Source organism: Schistocerca gregaria, chromosome 1 (assembly GCF_023897955.1).
Source record: "Schistocerca gregaria isolate iqSchGreg1 chromosome 1, iqSchGreg1.2, whole genome shotgun sequence".
NCBI classification, from domain to species: Eukaryota; Metazoa; Arthropoda; class Insecta; order Orthoptera; family Acrididae; genus Schistocerca; species Schistocerca gregaria.
In genome coordinates this window covers 355952477-355973566 of record NC_064920.1, presented here as the reverse complement: position 1 = coordinate 355973566, position 21090 = coordinate 355952477, and the positions used below count along the sequence as shown (strand labels likewise).

Sequence of the window (21090 nt, the reverse complement as noted above, 5' to 3'; positions counted from 1 at the left end):
CTGCTGCCTAGTCTGCATCATTGTAACCTGTGTTGTTGTTGCTTTTGTTTTTTCTTCCCTAGAAGATTACAACTTAAAGTTCTCAGTGCTTTTGAAGTGTCTCCTGATCCTCTTAACTGCCTGCCAATGAGGCACACTTGGAGCACTGTTGAAGTGACTGCAATTGCAGCTCTGGTTCCCATCTGCGCATACATCAAACTGTGTTTAGTTTCTCTATAGGGAACATTTTCTCTCTTCATTTGTCTTGAGTGTCATATCTAGTGTAAGTACGTGATTGTAACAGTATAACAAAAAGGATAGTTCCTAGCAATTATCCTTTTCATTGTATTGTTACTTAACGTCCTGGATTTTCCATTGTAAGTATGTGGTTGTTATTCACAGGTGTTGATACTGTTGGTTGTCCATGTTATATTTATTTTTAATATTCGTCCTTTATAAAAGATAGATTAATCCATAATAGTAACCTTTTGCAATCTCTTAATATTCTGATATCCAAGCAACATGACACCTCTCCTGGCCCTTGTAATTTAAATTGCTCATTGAGTTCCTTTTAGAAGCTTTCTTTCTCTTATGGGTTATTACTGGTGAACAAGTCATCAACAACAGTTAATGTGTTATTTCCGTTATTCTTCTAATGAACGCATGGATGTACTGTACTTCTTCAAAAGTTAAAGTTATAAAATTGTTGCATATAGCTTAATGTTACAGTGACAAATACTTTGTTTTAATCCATAAACTGCTTTCTTAAACCTTATGATACATTTGTCCTTAACAGTTCTAGTGTTAAAATCTGTCTCGGGGATTTTGACAAAAATCTACACATTCATATCGCCTTGTATGAATGCCCTAAAAATGTCCAAGTGATCTATGTCTACATCATTTTTAGAAGCTAAACCAAAACATACATATCAAGGAGCATACATCTCTTCATAATTTGAACCCTTTGTTTCGTGAGGGTTCTTCAACTGCTTGCTTCGCTTTGTATCCTTAAATGCATCCTTGGAGATTTATTTTGGTTTTTTAAAATCTATTTGGTGTCTGTTGGCTTTGTACCTGAAGGCAGGATAGTGTTCTCTGTGTATGATTTTCAATATGTGACTGCAATCCTTTAATTTCCTCAAGCCAGTTGTTTGATTCTTTACTTTGTAAGCATCTTCTAATGATGGTGAATCTGATTTATCCATATCTGTAGAGTAATAGGTCACATAATCATTCATCCGTATCTATTTTGGAATGAAGTTCTGATCAGTTTTGCTGCGAGGATGCAGCATTTATATTTGCATCTGATAAATTTGAATTTTCTAAGCTTCTCTCATCAGAGATGATTTAATCTGGTAAAATACTTCTTGAATCTTCATGATGCTCATCAGTAATGGGCTCAGATTCAACTATTTCTGATTCATCTTGCTTAATTTTTGGAATAATTTCTGGCTCCAGAGACTTTTTGAGCAGTGTTATGTCATCATTCTTCTGAACAGTATTTTCTTGGCATATCACATCTCTTGCTTAATTTTCATTGGTTGGGTTGAAATATCTGATATTCCTTGCCCTGTTAACAACATCCTACCAGTGTGCATTCAGTTTTCTTCTTATCTCATTTATGCCTGCTTGCTGTTGGTAGATCACTGAAGGCCTTGCTGCTAAATATTCTTACATGACTAAGATTTGGTTCTTCCAGTAAATGCGTCTTCTGATGTCCCGCCTTTTAAAGATTGTGTAGGTAATCTGTTAAGGTGCTATAGAGTGGCCTACTCCAATACGCTTTTGGTAAGCACACATCAAAAATAAGTATCAGTCTTTTCGTATTAATATTCTGTTATCCCTTTCTGCGACTCTGTTTTGATCCAGTGTGTAGGACACTATTGTTTGATGAATTATTACTTCATTCTTTAAGAAGTTTGGCAGTTCATAGTTCACATATTCCTTCCCATTTTCTGTGCGCAAGACACTAATTTTGCTACCGTTTTGTTTTTACGCAAGCTTCTTGAAATTTTTAATGGTCTCCTGTACTTGATCTTCTTTACTTAATGTAAACAAAAATATCTCCCTCTGATAATCATCTATTAGTCAGGATATATCTGAAATCTCTAATCGCTCTTGTTTCCATTGACCTAAGCAAGTCAGAATGTATTAGTTCAAGGATACATTTTGCTCTCAACTCGGAATTTTGAAAAGGTAATTTTGTCTGTTTATCTTCCAGGCACATAACATATGGAGGCTCAATAGTTCCCATGTAATTATTGCTGTTGGCCTTACCTTTTTGCAAAGCTCCCATTCTGCCACGGCTTAAATGTCCTGTTTTGCATGTGGAAGTCATTTAATAGTAATACAAACTTGCCTCTACTAATAAATTATCTGGCTGGGCCACTTTCTATGTGCCATTATCATGCATGGGTGTTGTTAATAGATTCTTTTCCTTATTGTAAATGCAACAGTCTCATTTATCGTAGGTGATGAAATGTCTCTTTTTTTTCCACTACTTACAGAGAGTAAATTTGTGCTTGACTTTGGCATGTAAAGAACATTTGTTGTTCTAATTTTTGTCTCTCTCTCTCTCTCTCTCTCTCTCTCTCTCTCTCTCTTTTTAACTTGTGCTTGAATATGAGTGCTGCCATTTCCATCAGTAGTTAAATTCTCATCTTTTGCCGTTACCATCTGTGACGTTAACACCAATCTGCATAAATTTGTTTGAACATGTGTACTAAAGCATCAGAGTCAATATTCCAATCATTATTAATGACTTTACCCGCTGTAGTGAAGAATGTCTTGTAATTTGAAGCCCCTTCCAAAGACTTGTTAGTTGCCTTGGTTTTCCTGTGGCAGTTTCTTTTAATATGGCCATAGCAACTAAGTTTCTTTCAGGAAATTGTGTGTTAAGTTTTTGTTATCTTTCTTGTTCACTAGGAGAGCTGCAATGCTGTTCATCCTTCACTTTCTGCAACAGTTTAGTTTTAATAGTGTCTCAAGTTGTAGGTGTAATGGAATTCTCTAGTCTCATAACCATTGATTTTTAGTCATATGGTAACTATGCCAATAAAATGCACCTACTCACTCATATTTCTCTTCCAGATTCAAAGCATTTAACTTACTAGAAGTAGAAATTGTTTTGTATACACATTCTTCTACTGATGTACAGTCCTTCAGTCAAGTTGTGGGAAGCATTGTCAGCTGACCAGTTCTTCTGTAAAATCCTGACTCTTCATATATCCATTTTAAGTTGTCGCAGGCTTATTTGTGGTTGTTGTGTTGTGTAGGTGCATGTAAACTGCTGGATCAACTGACACTAGCATTATACACTTTTAACTTGTCTTTTACTTCACTTGAGCTGCATTCCCATACCATTTCATGTTGAAGATATATTTTCATTGCAAATTGCCACATGCTATAGTTCTCTATTGATTTCAGTTTTTCTATAAGCTGTAATGAACTTAAGACCACAATTCCAGCTTTGAATAAATAATTGAACTTAGTTTTTTTTTCATAATTTTATAATAAACTGCATTTATTGGCTGGACAGTATGGTATGGGCTTGTGACCTGTTGTTTTTCAGTTTCATGCTCAGTAAAGCGATTACAGTTTGAAATAGCACACTAGAAAACATTTTACTATACTAATGTAAACGTATAATATTCAAAGCACACTCATACGAACAAGAATAAAGACCATTCATAAAAACTGATAGTAAAGAACATAAATATCAGCAGCACCATAGATTCCCATTTATAACATTATAAATTAATGATAAAGATATTACGAAATTCTTTGTATGTAACATGCCAACAATACTGCTTTGAATTTGCAATCTATATGCCATTATGGAATCTGCTTAAGTGTCTGCAGTGAAATGACCATTATTCTGCCATATGGCATTAGTAACACTGTTATTTTATCTATGGACATGATTGTAAGGTAGAAATACATGTTAAACGTATTGTATTGTTAGTTCAGAGTGCTAGAGAAGTAACTGGCAGATTTTCCCTGCTTTCGGCAGTATTCTGAATCGCTAATGAATGGAAAAAGTTATCCAGATAAAGATGAGAGAACAAAGTCTGAAAATCTCTTGTCAACAAAATATTTACTATCTCTTCTTGTATGTGTAATGCTTTTCCATTTGACATATAATGTGTCGGACAGAAAAATCCCCACTTTGAACAATAAATACAAGAGAAAGGTGAACAAAAGCTGTTGCCTTTGCACATAGCGTGCAATTTATTTTGTTATTCCTGCAAATATACTGATGCTTGGAATTATTTTGTTATTAATTATGACTGAAATGTGTTTCAGCATTTTAATCAGTGACACTGAATATTTTACTAACACTGTTCATTATGTAATTTGTAATGACCTGAAAGTTCTTTTATTCATAATAAATTCCAAGTATTTATTTGAACAAAGCTCATAAAAGGAAATTATTCATTGAGGCTACTGTGCCTTCTAAGATTATTTTATTTTTGCAAAATGTTGCAGTATAGTTAAATAGTAACCCACATTTTTTCAGCTAGGTGATCAGAAATTTTAATGCATTGCACATGTAAATACATTTCCATTTACAGTTAATTTTTTTTGTTTATCTTCTTACCAGTTGTTTTTTAAACAATGTTTTATGGCCACACAACATATGTGATCTGGAGGCAGATGTATTCTCAGTATAAAATCATGCTTCAAACTATAAATAAATAAGTTTGGAGGCTTTTTCATTTCCTACAATACATGCTGTCATTGAATTTGTATGTCTGAAGTCTGTCTACCTTCAGAATTCACATATGTTGCAGTCAGGTGTTTCATGGGTATGAGTGTGTATTTTGATGATGCTGCTGCTCTCCTCACAGATTTTATCCCAGGCTGTTGTCAAAGTGGTTATCCCGACTGAAAGGTAATGTACACAGGCAAAACCCAGTTTATTTCTTTTAACACATAATAGGTAAGTAAAGAGTTGAAAAGGGGAAAACATCACTTTCAGAATTGCAGGTAAATCTTTCTAGGTCGTTTAAATATCTGTATTCTCAATAGTTGTTATTCTCTTACTCTGATTAATGTGCTGCTAAAGAGTAGATTACACACTGTTGAGTTACAAAATTTTTAACTCCATTTTAGTAATATCTTAGAATTTCAAGAAATTTGATTGAATCTGATGATTTTTGTCTTTCATCATAAACCCTTATTATACTGGTTTGTAAATAAGCGGCCTGCAAAATACAAATAAATAATATTAATAAAGTATTTTAAGACATTTTTGGGGTTAACTTTTATCGCATGATGACTCACTTAATGAAAAATTAAAAATCAGTAAAGTAATTCTACTGATTGGTGCTGTCATATGAGCAGCTCATTCTCTCTTTTGTGCTAGATACTGGTTATTTACATGTGCTGCTAGAAAGTCAGTTTACTGGAGTTCCACATTTATTTTTGTGTTGTCTTCCAGCTGAATAGGTGAGACATTTTCAAAAGTTAAATATGCGTAACCATATCATTTACTCATCACTATGTGATATATTCATTTACTCATTGTAATTAGATGTAGTGCTCACTGAAGTTGTATTGCAAGGTTATATACTCAATTTTTCCTCCAATAAACTACCTTCTTTCTGCCTTCCTGTCTAAATCAATAAACAAGCTGATTTCAGCGATCTGAAAATAATGGTCACGATTCTGATGCGACATAATGATTGTTAACCAATTTGGATTTCATAAGGAATTGATATGCATAGTGACACTGGTTTAATTAAGGAAGGATAGGAACACAGCAATCAGTCACAATACTACTGGTTTTTCATTTATTATTCTTGCATATCTAAACATCAGCGGTAAATAGCCATTTTCAGTGTTAAAATATAAGGAAATATGGAATCAAGATTTATTTACATAAAACAGTAAGTGAAACACCATGTTAACCAATTGCAGTGATCCATTATAGTTAGTATATCATCTATGTGAGTTGCCATCCAACAAACACACAGTGGTGCCTGTCATTGTAGGACTTAACTGTTGTCTAGGCAGAAGGAAACTGAGCTGGTTGTTTACAAGTGCAGCAGCCTCAGTGTGTGTCGTTTAGTATAAGTACCCAGTTGCATTCCAATATAGTACTTTAAAACCCTTTTTTAATAAATAAAATTTGCATGTCATCTTGAAATTACATCGAGAAAAGCCAATTTACTAAGTGTTTGTTCATATATTAGTGGTGAAACTATATACCAGATCTTGAGCAAAAGTTCATTAATACGTCCAAACATTTGACATAGACAGAATCGTTACATCACATTATAAATTAAAAAATTTTGAAGATCATCTTTGGCTTGACTTTAACATGAAAACATTGGAAATGATAGTATGTCAGAACATAATGTATTTTTATCAATGCATCATTTTGTTTCCCATTTTGTTAGTACTTTTTTATGTCATATTGGGTTTACCATCAAACAAGTAAAACATTATTCAGCTATTAGTCTTAGTGGCAAGGTATACAGTTATTTTGTTACATTGTTCTTTGCAAGCAGAATACCACAGTTGGAGCTACACCATACATTACGTAAGAAATTTGTGACAGTAGAGGATGTTTGGCCTGAACCTGGTTAAATTAGCCTTGTCATGGTGATCTTCAGTATTTTACTTTGATGTCAACAGATCTTCATAAAAATTATTTTTATGAACTGCTGTATGCTGCTTTTGGGATGGACTGTAACAATATAATGATAGCAGAGATGATGAGTCGCAGATGATGATGATGATGATGTCCCATACTCCTAGACAGAGCTTAGGGGACGATGGGGGGCCCGCACCGCCATACTAGACAAGGTCCTAGTGGTGGTTTGCCATTGCCGTCCTCCGACCATAATGAGGATGAATGATGGTGATGAAGACGACACAACACCACCCTGTTATCTCAAGGCAGGTGAAAATCCCTGACCCCGCCGGGTATCGAACCCGGGACCCCGTGCCCGGAAAGCGAGAATGCTACCGCAAGACCATGAGCTTGAGTCGCAGAAAGGAACAACAAAAAGACTGTTGGAAAGTGTGTGTGTGTGGGGGGGGGGGGGGGGTGTAACTTATCATCTCTGCTATATGGTGAGTGGCAACTTTTCATTATATTGTTTATACTTCTTTTATATCAATTATCAAAGGGGTCACTTAATCACTCGGATACAAGCAACTATGTTAGATTTAAAGCTTTTGGCAAATTTCAAATTGGTATATTTTATCAAGACAGTCTTCAAAAAGGTTTTAATTTATTTCTACTGTGATGCAAGAGTTCTTATATTACATTTATATGAACCTGTTAATGATCTTTTGCATAAGATTTGGTGGATTGGTTTACCACTAACATATGAACAAACACATTGTAAATCATCATTGCATGATGTAATTTGAAGATGACATGCAAATGTTATTTATTAAAAATGGTATTTGACTGCAACTGGGTATTTACACTACATGACACAAACTGAGGCTGCTGTTCTTATTGTAAACAACCCCCTCAGTTTCCTTCTGCCTGAGCACCAATAAAGTCATTTGATGATTACACATGGCATATTAACTGGAATAGATCATTGCTATTAGATAACATGGTGTTTTGCTAATTGTTTTATGTAAATTAATTTTAGTTCTGTAATTTCCTTGTCTTTTAACACTGAAGATGGATATCTAAAGCCAAAATTTGGATATGAAAGAGTAATTAATAAAAAACCAGTGGGATTGCAGTGGGTTCCTTTGTTCCTATCCATGCTTAAATAATAATAATTGTTGTTGTTATGACTGATATATTTTCGTTTCAAGTTTACATTTTCTGTGTGTAGGGTTTGAGGTACTCTGAACTTTGGTAAACAGATTGTTTATTAAGGGAAGAAAAACTTAACAGTGGAAATAGGGCGATTTTTGAATGTCCCCAAATTCCTAAATAATAACCAGATTGACTGAAGACTTGAATCCACCAAGCAACCCGTGCACCTCAAGGAGCTGACAGTCATTCCCTTAACTTGCGGACACAACCACTCAATGGCACTATGTACAGTGATATGAGTTGCAACCTTGGCCTAATGGAATGAACCCCATTCAGCTTTTAACTTTCAGCAAAGTACATTTGTGTTTGAGAAAGCATTGCTAGAATTCAGGTCTTAATGCCAAAAGTCCATGACAATACCAATTGTGGAAGAAGAAGAAGGAGGAGGAGGAGGATAAATTTTGAACTAAAATTGTTCGGATATACTATCAAAGTTGAAGAAAGATTGCAGAAGTGGATTTTGAATTCAGGAGAGCGAATATGTGACTTAGGAGTAACCAGCAATAAGGAACCCAAGCATTCAGTCTTGTCTAAATTGATTTGGTCTTACATGTTAATTATCATACAGCACTTGCAGTTCATGCACAATAACTATATGATTTAATTTCTGTGTTTATAACTAGAGCGAAAGTCAATGATTCACTACTGCTGTTTACTTTGTGTCTGTTCTACAAGTATTTACATTGGAGAAAATAGAAGAGAACATGATATGATGAGCACCTTGTCACACAAACAGCTGCAAATGTGGACTTGAGCATTTGCTATAATGCTGGTTCCCCTTATGAAACTGCTATGTGCTAAGAAGAGATAACTTTTGTGTATGTTTGATTTGTATTACTTAAGAAGCAAATAAAATTACCCAGAAGAAAAGATTAAAAATTTATGTATCTGAACTTTTGCTGAAGTGTCAGAGGTGAAATGTAACTGCATGAACACCTGCAAACCAAACATGCTATTTGCTCATACTCCTCTACAATTTGCACCCGAGAGAATGCTCTTTTTTCTGATTTTAATTCACTCAGTGTTGACCAGTCTTAAAATAACTTTGCATGAGAGATTACATTCCAAGAATTTAACAAGCAAAGTGTGTTAAATTTTGTAATAAATCAAGTCAGTTTTACGTCTAGTTGACTACTCAAAAGGAGGCAGATATGTATACGTGTTTAATAATATTCATTCTAAGACAGAAAGAAATGATGATGCACCATGAAGAAATTATATGAATGAGATGGAAGTAGATAGAAGTGATATGTGTGTACAGACAAATGATTACAATAAAAAAAGAATGATTTATTCAAAAGAAAGAGCTTCACAAATGGAGCAAGTCAGTAATTTGTGGACCACCACTGGCCATTATACAAGCAGTTACTTGGCGCAGCATTGATTAATAGAGTTGCGGTATGTCTTCCTGAGGGGTATCATATCACATTCTGTCTAGTTGGTGTGTTAATAGTCAAAATTCTGGGCTGGTTGGATAGCTGTGCCCATAAAGCTCCAAACATTCTCAATTGGGAGAAATCTGGGTGCTTCACTAGCCCAGCTAGGGTCTGGCAAGCTTGAATATGAGCAGTAGAAACTCGCACCATGTGTGGACAGTTATCATCCTAGAACATAAGCCAAGGATGGCTTGCTGTGAACGGTAGCAAATCACGGCATAGAATATTGTTTATGTACCACTGTGGTGTAAGGATGCTGCAGATCACAATCAAAGGTGTCCTGCTATGGAAAGACTGTCATCGCAGACCACCACTCCTGGTTGTCAGCCTTATGGTGATCGACAGTCTGGTTGGTATACCACTGCTGTCTAGGACGTGTCTAGACATGTCTTCAGCCTGGAATCACATTGACTGAAATAGAATTTTCTTCAGTGATGAGTTCTGCTTCGAATTGAACCTGATGACTGGCGAAGGTGCACATGGAGATGCGCCCAACAGTCATGGCATACTGATCAGAATCTCGCCTGCAACCAAGAGTGGTGGTGTGCAGTGCCATTGCTTTTCATAGAAGGACCATTTTGGTTATCATCCAAGACACCCTAACAGCACAGTAGTACGTTGATGGTACTCTGCACCCCATCTTGCTGCCCTCTATGGCAATCCATCCTGGGCTTACATTTCAGCAAGATAATGCCTGCCCATACATAGTGAGAACTGCTACTATGTGTCTTTGAGCGTACCAAACGCTACCTTGCCCAGCAAGGTCATTGAATATCTCACCAATTGAGAATGTTTTGAGCATTAAGGTCAGTGCCCTTGAGCCAGCTCAAGTTTTGGATGATCTGACGTGTCCTTTGGACAAAATTTGGTATGGTATCCCTCAGGAGACAGCCAACAACTCTAGCAACCAATGCCAAGCTGAATAACTTCTTGCACAAGGGCCAGAGGTGGACCTATACTTTATGGATTTGCTCAGTTCATAAGCTCTTCCCCTTGAATAAATTATTCAATTTCTCTGAAATTGTAAAAAAATCGCACAATTGGACTTTGCAGCTCGATTCCTCCCATACTAGCAATACATAAATGTCTGATGCAAAATTTTGTGTTGTCTATATTTCGGGCAGTAAATGGACATTAAAGATTGGCAATCTGGCAGCACTGTAATCACATGTATGGTAACTACCTCTATCAGGAGGTAGAGTAGAGTAGTGCTGTGCAGTTGGTGCAGTGGATAGCGTTTTGGGTTGACACGCAGGAGGTTGTAAATTCCATTGTGGCTTGAGGCATATTTGCTAAAAGTATTCTGTGTGGTGTGGTATTTGGCGTCTTATCATCATACAGCAATTACAGAGGGTCTTCTACAAAATATTTGCAGTTACATACTACAAACATAAAAATGGAAGTACAGTCACTTTCATCGCTCAGCTTTTAAAGAAGCCTTTTGCGTGTCGTGAGTGTGAATTGTTTCGTGCTACTGCATCTAGTAGATTTCAAACCTGTTTTTTGTATGTGCTCCCCAAATGGACCCATCGAAATTATTTGCAAAGCACTTTGCTAGCCCTACTGTTGACGTAAGGCCCTAATGAAATGTAATGGATCTAAATGTGGCAAGAATAATAGTTTGTATTAATCGATGGGACCATTGGTGGGAGGGTACGCACAAAGCAAGTTTGGAATCTAGTAGATGCAGTGGTGCGAAACAGTTTGTGTTGAAGATGCACAAAAGGTTTCATTAAAAGATGAACAATGAAAAAGATTTTATTTATATTTCCTTGTCTGTTCTATGTAACTGCAAATGTTTTGTGGACAACCCACTTAATCGCTGTGTAATGATTAAGACTCCAACCTCCTGCATGCCAACCCAAAACGCTATTCATTGCCCCAAATGCACAGCACTTCTGCAATATCCTGACAAAGGTAGTACATGTGATAACAGTGTTGCCACATTGCGTATCTTTAACATCCATTCACTGCCTGTAGTAAGCACAGGACGAAATTTTGAGACACATTTTTGTATTGCTAGTATGTGCGGAATCACGCTGCAAAATAAGTGTGCAAATTTTTGTTGGAGTGAAGGAAATGGACTGCTGAGGTTTAGGAAAAGGGCAGAGTTCAAAAAAGTTGCCCAGAACCCCAGGTTAGAGGAGACTTATCAGGGGGGATGAGAAGGAAAGACTGATGGTTGGTGGCTACACCTGATGAGCTTCGAAAACCTGAGAGTGCAAAGGTGGAACATAAGGTGATACACAAGACACAGGTTACTGGCAAAACATCTTGCATGATTTAATAAGAACAAAGATCTAAGTGCATTGTATATTATAGGGGTTTGGGACGGTGGTAAAACAAGACAGGCCATAAAATGAAAGAGAGTGAAGAAAGGATAAGTAACTGTGAGAAAATGCTGATGTTGTGGCACTCTCACCTGTGAAGTTCTGAGAAACTGATGTCTCGGGGCAGAATAGCACATGTGGAGAAATAGGCAGTGAGGTCATCACTGTCATGTTATAGAGCCCATTCATCCTAACTGATAACTAGTATACGGCATGTTGTTTCACAAGGGATGGTACATGTTTTGCCAGTTACAGGCATGGTATAATTGGTGGTAGGGGGATGCATAAGGAAAGTTTTACAGTGGAGACACTTCCGGGGGTGGGAGCTATAGGGTAGGGAGATGGGTGCAGGAGGAGCATAGGTTCCGCCAAGGATTTTGCAGAGATTGGGAGGATGACAGAAAGTTACTCTAGTTGTGGTTGGCAAAATGTTGGATATAATGGACTTCATTTCAGGGCATGGTTTTAGGAAGTCATAACCTCGTCAAAGTAGCTGATGAATGCATTCAAGACCAGGATAATACTTGGTGGCAAGTGTTGTACTCCTAAGTTGTTTTGGAGGGAGGGATCAGCAGCACTAGGATTTGATGTGATGGCCCAGAAATGTGCGCTTGAACTACTCTGATGGGGTGATTATGTCCAGTGAAGGCTGAGGTGAGACAGGTGGTGTGTTGTTGTAAACAGTCTGCATTGGAACTAATATGTTGGCCTCGAATGCCGAGGCTCTGTGACCGAGCGAGGTAGCGCAGTGGTTAGCACACTGGACTCGCATTCGGGAGGACGATGGTTCAATCCCGTCTCCGGCCATCCTGATTTAGGTTTTCCGTGATTTCCCTAAATCGTTTCAGGCAAATGCCGGGATGGTTCCTTTGAAAGGGCACGGCCGATTTCCTTTCCAATCCTTCCCTAACCCGAGCTTGCGCTCCGTCTCTAATGACCACGTTGTCGACGGGACGTTAAACACTAACCACCACCACCACCAAGGCTCTGTGGGAAGTGAGGATGAAATCGACATAAAGAAAAGTGGCATGGGATTTGGAATAGCACCATGTGAAATTTAATTGAGAAAAGGTATTCAGAGATTCCAAGAATTTTGACAGATTAGCCCCACCGTGAGCCCATTATGGCAAAGATGTCTCTAAATCAAACCAAAAGCTGAAGACTTACAGATCCCAGGAAAGCCTCCTCCAAGTGACCCTTGAAAAGGTTGTCATTGGAAGGTTCTGGTTCACATGGCAGTGCCCCTGACCTTTTTGTATGTGACCTTTTTGTATGTGTGGCCATCAAAGATAAAGTAGTAGTTGGTAAGTTTAAAGGTGATCGAGGTTAGGAGGAACAATGCCATAGGTTTGGAATCAGGTGGGCACTGACAGGAAACGTTCAGCAACAGGCAGGTCATGTATGTGGGGTTGTTGGTATAGAGGGAGATGGCATCAATGGTGACAAGCAAGATGTGTAGTGAGAGTGGGATGGGTACATATTTCAAATGATCTAGGAAATGGTTGGTTCCTCTAATATAGGAGAGAAGTCTTTTTACTATTGGTTTGCAGGTATTGGTCAATTAAGGCAGATGTATGTTCAGTGGATGCTTTGAAGCTAGCAAATATGAGATGCCCTGAGTGATTGGGATTTGGATTTTGGGAAGAAGGTAAAACGTGGTGCTGTGTGGTTTCGGTGGGGTAAGAAGTTTTGTGGATTTAAATATTAGTCCTTCTGAGGGGCCTGAAGTTTGAAGGAGGGATTGCGGGTCAGTTTGAATCACAAGGGTGGGATCTTGATAATGACAGTCGTCAGCTTTTAGAGACTGAAGAGCCTGGAGTTCTGCAGAGCACAGGTTGAGGTCATGTTGTAGGGATGTGAGGAATGGTTGTGAAACAATGCAGGAAGTGAAGAATTCATGAAGGCTTGTAAGGAATGATTTTGAAGTAGTGGTGGGATCATAATTGGAACTGTTCAAAGCAGTGTTCAATTTGTTATGGGAATGGTTTTGCAATTGGGTTGCAAAGTTGATATTAAATGTGAAGGAAAGTAGGTCCTTCACCAAAGTAGCATGATTAAATGCAGGTTTATGGCTGAAAGCAATAGTAAAGACACTATCCATTTCCTAGATCATCATAAGTCTGTGCTCATCCCACTCCCACCGCACACCTTGCTTGTCACCATTGATACCACCTCCCTCTATACTAACATCATCATGTATGTGATCTGTCTGCTGCTGAGCATTTCCTCAAGTCAGTGCCCACCTGATTCCAGACCTATGATATCCTTCACGCACATGTTAATCAGCTTTATACTTACCAACTACTACTTTACTGTTGAGGGGCAGACACACACAGTCAGGTGGCTTGCGGAGTATGGTTATAGATGTAGATCATGTGTATGGCCATGGGAACCAGGATGGCTCTTTCCTATGCCAACCTTTTCATGGGTCGCTTGGAGGGAGATTTCTTGCGATCAACAAGTCTTCAGCCCATGGTTTGGTTTAGATACATTGAAGGTATCTTTACCGTATGGACTCATGATGATTTGAAATTCCTGGGATCTCTGAATACCTTCCCCCAATTAAATTTCACATGGTCCTAGTCTGAATCCTATGCCACTCTCCTTTATTTGTTCGGATGCAGACTCATTGCAGCAATGCATCACCATTCTCACCTCAGCCTTCACTGGACATAATTACCCCAACAGCTTAGTTCAAAAGCGAGATTTCTCGGACCATCAAGTCCAATCCTGGCCCTCTAATCCCCCTGAAAAACAACTTAAGAGTACACCATTTGGCAACCAGTATTATCCTGGTCTTGAATGTCTTAGTCAGCTACTTCGAAAAGAGTAAGTCTTCCTAAAATCATGCCCTGAAATGAGGTCCATTCGGTCCGACATTTTGCCTACCACACATAGAATAACTTTTTGTCGCCCTCCCAATCTCTGCAGTATCCTTTTCAGATGCTGTGTTCCTTCTGCACCCCTCTCCCTATCCTATGAGTCATACCCCTGACCAGCTGTAAGACATGCCTTCATGGGAGGAGGAGGAGGAGGAGGAGGAGGAGGAGCCTCTGGCTCTGAATGCTTGCAAATTTTAGTACTTTATATTTATAAAGTTATCATTGTCAGAGATAATGCCATGGTGCTGGCATGGACTCAGGTGAGCTGCAAAACAGGTAATTGTTCAGGAACAGAAAATAAACTGCAGTTCATGTCCACAGCAGTTCCTCTAAAATTTACATCTGATACTGGTGCTATAGCAGTTAAATTTGCTGCCACCTTCTGAATTGAAAGAACATCAAGGAAAACACACAGTGAAGCTAGTTGCTTACTGGGAGAACTGAGAGAAATGTCACAGAAATGTGGAGCACTTACAGGTGTGAAAGAAACAGCAATTTGCCTGCCCATTCATTAGCAAATCTGGAACATATTGTTTCTTAATTGATTTAATGTGGATATTATCTTGATGACATACTTGTCCATGTTCTTGCGGTTATCCAGCTGTGTGGTTATAAGTTCACAGAGTAATCCGACTTTCCTTGTAGGGCCACAATCTTCAAATGCACTCTGTAACTTATCACAAACTTCTTGTACATCACTGCTTTCTCTATGTGAAAAAAGTTCACTGGATCAGTTGATAATATCAGCTGGATATTGCCTTCTGGTCCTTATTTGCGTAATTTTGCTCAATGGGCTTCAGTGTACCATTCGCTACACCCCATAAGTTGTCCAAGTGTAAGTATGGTTCTAAGTCAAATTTCCATGTAGTCTAGTTCTTGCAACCTACGAGTCTCTCTATTTGTGGAATTTGTCGTGCACTTATTTTCATAATTACTTTTACTTGCAGTGAATTAAACTATGTCACAATCGGCTCCTCCCAATAGCTTTTACTGCACATTTCCAGGACTATTCCAATGATATTTCCTTGTATCTGTCAGAATACTTATTGCAAAAGCATGCTCTGGTGCCTTGGTCCATAACCTGTGGAAACTAGCACAGCAAAATAAATAATTCTGAATACAAAAAATTCAGAAATAAGACAAGCTATATTTTAACATCCCTTACATAGAACAGCACATTTACAGTACAAAGTTAGGTAATGCCACAGAGTATATAAAGTTGTCATAGAGGTTTATTGCACTCCATGCACCACACTTCGCTCCATACACATTCGCATACAAAATTATTGTTCATATATCCCGAACATCATCTGTACTCCAAATTCTGCAACTAGATGATGGATTTGTGTGAAAAAATTTCTACAAGCTGTAACAAAGAGCTTTGTAATGAACTTTGTGATAAGTTGGTAGCACTGCCCCCCTTTAGAAAGGGTGGAAGTAATATCTTTTGATAAGAGATTGATAATGCAGCATCTGGAATACTCAAAAGATCTAGATTTAGTAGAGGATGTAGAGAACTCAGGTGATATTGGCAGGAATTCACTGTTGAAAAATCATGCACTTACTTTAATTATTAGAGATATTTGCAATAACTGGAGACAATGGCGTATTTAGGAGTAAAAGATTAGAATTTATTGATACGTTGAATGTACAGTTTATGTTACTACAGTAAGCATACATAGTCAAGCTTATTTGTTGATGATCAAGGAGCAATAAATCAAGCCTGGTGACATATTTGCAGGTTACTCCAGAAAGATCTAATTTCCTTTTAAATGAGCAGAAAAATTTCACTATTTGTTATGGTGTCCCACATTTATTCATGTGCAAACACAATAATCTGTTTGGTGTCTTCACATTCAAAAGTTCTGTCATTTCATTCAAAGACACTGATAAGAGGATTGAAAACACTTGCATGTCTGTAAAACTCACTAGCAGTCATTTGTCGCCAGATTCATTACAGAAAATAAATGTGAAAACAGCAGTTTAGGTCCTTAGTCACACTGTTGCTCGAGCAATCAGAACTTGCATAGCATTAAAGAATTGTAGATTAATACAGCAGGGAGCAAAACCAATAGAATTCATGAACATTCTATGTGAATACCAGACTATAATATCTTTATAACCCAAATATGTGTGCATTATGTTAAAAATGTCCAGTAGAACTGGAAACAGTGAGAAGTGTAAAAGAAATTCTCAATTCCATGCATACAATTGATAAAAAGACAGGTAAAATCACAACACTTCCCTGTGTTGTAAGACTGATAAAAACTGTTAATGTTGTTATTCAGTTTTATGTAGAGGAACAAACTGGAAGTATAACAGTTTTACTGGTGAGCTTGTTGAATCAGGATGCCATAGAGGATTGGTTTTCATTATACTATTGGAAAGAAAGCTACGACTGGAACCGATCAATAAGAGGACTAAAATGCTTGCTCCAGACAGTCACTACTAACTCCATCATGGAGTCTCCTGACGCTACAGATTGTGAGAATAACAGCATTTGAATTATCTTACTAAATGATTGTGAGTTTGAAAATGAAAATGATTAACATTAACTATTTAACTGATGGAGGGTTCTGAAAACACAGAATTCGTAAACACTATTGTTTGAAAAGGGAGTGGTTTTGAGGCTGGGAATATCTTCTTCATCTCAGAAAGAACTTACTTTCTGAATGGTGTTTAATAGCTTACTTTGGTGACTACTTTGGTCATAAACGAACTGAATCATTTTGTTGTCTGAACTATTAAGAGACACATATTTGTAGCTAAGAGCTTCACAGCTTCATGAAAAGGCTACGTAAACTGGCTGAAATCCTCACTTGAACGTTATCACTGTCTAGATGACAAACAATTTGTAGAACACAGACTGTTTCTTTTAAATCTTACTACTAAATGCAAATTGTATGGCATTGACAGTGCCGTGCCCAAAAGCAAATCTGTAAAGCTTGGTCAGAACTCATGGTACTAAGAAATTGTTGTTTTAAATGCCAAATAAAAAAATGTAAAAATAACATTATTATACTGCACTAATCTCTTTCATTGTCTTTCCCTTATCACCCTTCCCTATTTAGCTGAAAGAAAGTAAGATGTTAAATCTGAGAAAAACATAATTGTTTGTACCAACAGTAGATATGCTGGCAGCATATTGAAGACATTAATTTTAAGGTCACACATTTTTGTTGTTTAGCAGCATCTTTGATATTTAGCTGTCAGTAGTAGATAAAATGGTGCTCAATGTAAACTAATTGAAATGGATATAAAAGTATAATGTGTATAAGGAAGTTTTCACAAAGGCTTATAAGGAAGCAAAAATGTTTCTTAAATAAGTTTCTTAAATAAGTATTGGTCGAACTGTGAAAAATTTACGATCATTATAATTCCCCTCATTTCCATACAAATACTTTAGTGTAAGAGGAGAGTATGTCCATGGTGTCGGCACCAGACAGAACAGTACTAGAGTTTTTCATGTTACACGAGTTGTTATAGGATCGTTTATTTCGTCAGTGACAGTTATGAATTTTCTCTATCTGTTATAGATCACTCAAAATTTGGATATGATGTAGTGATATTTTTGGCTTTGGTTGTGTATGTTCATTATAACTCTAGACAGGAGCAGCCTGATACAGAAAATGGTAATTAAGCAGCAAAACATGCCTGTTTACTTGTACTAGCTGCAGCTCTGCCATTGCAGCTTAAGGCCGCTGCTTCCCATCAGGCAGATTTATAAGTGCTGCTGTTGATGAATGATATGCAGGGATCTGAGAGAATGGTCTTACTTGCCAGCAATTACCAGCAGCGAAACAGCAGTGCAAGAAACCGGATCTACTAAATCACTGTGCTGGCTATAGTCTTGATTAATCTAGAGGGCTTTGAACTTTTTGTGACCAATGTCAATCTACTCTAGAAAGTTTGCTTAATGCATTGATGTGAAATATATGTCAGTAAATTAATAGATTAAATTCAAAGAAGTTGAGAATAATTGAAAAATTTTCCGATTATATTTGCATATGAAAATATTCTGAATGTAAAGGTAGGTTAAAGGAGGATTTCCCCCCTTAATCCATATCAGACAAACAGCATGGCAACACAGTGCATAGAGATGCGATGACAAGTGTATAAAGTGTGTGACTGCATAAATTCAGTATTTATTGAAAATCCTAAAGCCATACATTCTACATTCAGACATTAGCTGGCGAGAAATGTTTGTAAGCATTACTTTTCACTCCTTATTTATTCCACGTATCCCAACAGTGGAAATAAACTTCACATGTTGTTCTACTGGAGCTAATCAGCATTCATTTGTTGAAAACGCAGGAGAAACTGTTCTTGAGAAACCACAACCAATTGACATTACAGATTTCTGTGGGGTGAACCTCATGGCATACAACTCTATGGCTGAGTACTGTTGATCAGTAACCAACCTTATTCACCAACAAAAACAGCAGTGTTGCAAATTCTGTTACATCATGCTATAGGGTAACTTAACTAGCACTGTAGCGTAGCCTGCAACATCTGTTGTCCAATGGCAACTTCCCTGTTTCTCCATAAGAATGGGCAATCTGATGATTACAAGGTCTGTGATGAGACATTTGCAAGTGTTAAATGGGTATGTCTTCTGTTATGATAAATTGTTTTTAAACTACCACTCATCTGTTCTGCAATTTGCTTTGGACATATCGTGTAAAGAATATTGATGTGGTAGAGGTATTACCTTAATTTACATAAATTTTTGAGCATTGATGACATCTTGCCTGTTGGCTTTTGTCTCAGTATTTTGGCCCATGTTTGGTTAATGATTTTTCTGATTTATCAGCATGAATGGCCGGCATTCTCAAAGATTCACGCTTAGTTGTTGATGGCAGACTGGAATTGAACCTTTGGCCAGATGTTATCTGGACTCTCCTCGGTAATGCCTGCAGAGATTGTTTCCCTGCTCCTTCCTGCTATAGTTTCGCCATTGTTATTTGCAGCAGATATTTATTTCAGAACAGGAATACGGAACCTGTTTATCTTGAGACTTTCTTTTTTCTTGTTAAAACTGTTGTTGTGTTTATGAATTTCGGTGGCTTCCCAGAACAATCCACATCAAGAACCTGTGTGTTGGAAATAAACAGGTATTGCAGGTAACCTCCTCCTTCCATCAAAGGATGTTAGCACAGTGACTACATACACCTCCAACCACAAGCTCGACTCCAATCAACCGAGCGAGGTGACGCAGTGGTTAGACACTGGACTCGCATTTGGGAGGATGTCGGTTCAATCCCGCGTCCGGCCATCCTGATTTAGGTTTTCCGTGATTTCCGTAAAATCGCTCCAGGCAAATGCCGGGATGGTTCCTTTCAAAGGGCACGGCCGACTTCCTTCCCCGTCCTTCCCTAACCCGATGAGACCAATGACCTCGCTGTCTGGTCTCCTTCCCCAAAACCAACCAACCGACTCCAATCAGCCACCAGCAATGGAGGAAAGACCACTGTGAATGCCAGCACCTAGTGCTTGTGAAACATCGAAAAAATCATTAAACAAACAACAGCCAAAGATCCTGAGACTAAATCTAACAGGCAATTTATAATTATTTACAAAGTTTCTCTATTAATTCTTTATAGTAACAGTGAACATGACATTGTTTTTGGGTATATCATTACTTACACATTCTTCACCATCATGGTTGTTTAGAGAGGTAACAAATATATGAGGACATACTGAAAAGCAATGCCTCTGATTATTTTAATGTTAAACCTCTTAAAAAATTTTTAAGTAAAACAAAATTTGTTAACACCCTTCATCTTTATTCTTCATGTTTACATATTTATTTCACAACAGTCACCCAGAGGTCAGTTTGTTCATACCATCACTGTAGTTTGTTTGACTTTATTGACGGAACCCCAAATTTCCTCTGCTTGCACCTCTTCGTCACTGTGATGTCTTCGAAGCTCTTCAAATTTTGAAAACAGATGAAAATGGAATGGGGCCAAGTCAGATTTGTAGGGAATATGATCCATAGAAGTGAATCCAAGGTGTCACATTGTTGCAGTGCTCGTGTGTGGTCTGGCATTGTCATGCTGGAAGGGGAGGGTGCTACATGTTTGGACAAATTCTTCGAATTTGATTACAACACGCTGTTTCTCACGCCCTAGCTAAGTTATATTACACATTGCAGTGTTACATTCTACATTTTGGAACCCTCTAAGGGCAGAGGATCGCAAATATGTTGACAAGTAGAATAAAGATTTAGAATGTTAATAATGTTAGTTTTATTAAAGACCTTTCGATTTACCACAAAAAAATCAGAGGCATTACTTTTAGCTTGCCCTTGTAAAAAGCTTAATGTGGTTGAACTAAAGATAAATTACTGAAAAGAATATGTCTCGTGTACAGATGTGCTTTTGGATCTTTCATTTGTGAATGGTTTTGCTACAGTAGAGTTGGTGTCCAAAAGGGGAAGCTGCAGATTGTACTAATATAATCTGTTGGGACAGCAGAAGATTGATACAAAATTCAAGTATCTCATTCAAGAACTCGCGTACTTACCAGAAGATGTATTAGTATTTAACTGCAGACTATACAGTATAACAAGCACACATGTGCCAGATGGTTGCCTGTGCCGAAATCTTGATATCTGTGTCAAATGATGACTCATCAACATAAATGACGAGGCCAGTACAGAGAGC

General features: G+C 37.6%; 1 protein-coding gene across 1 annotated transcript in view; it reads left to right on the top strand.

Moving 5' to 3' along the window:
• LOC126345604 (U2 snRNP-associated SURP motif-containing protein) overlaps nucleotides 1–21090 on the top strand; it is a 146999-nt gene that overhangs the window by 54981 nt on the left and 70928 nt on the right. Inside the window, exon 10 of the mRNA XM_050002114.1 lies at nucleotides 4830–4873. Coding sequence (XP_049858071.1) covers nucleotides 4830–4873 — 44 coding nt within the window. The remainder of the gene's footprint in view (nucleotides 1–4829; nucleotides 4874–21090) is intronic.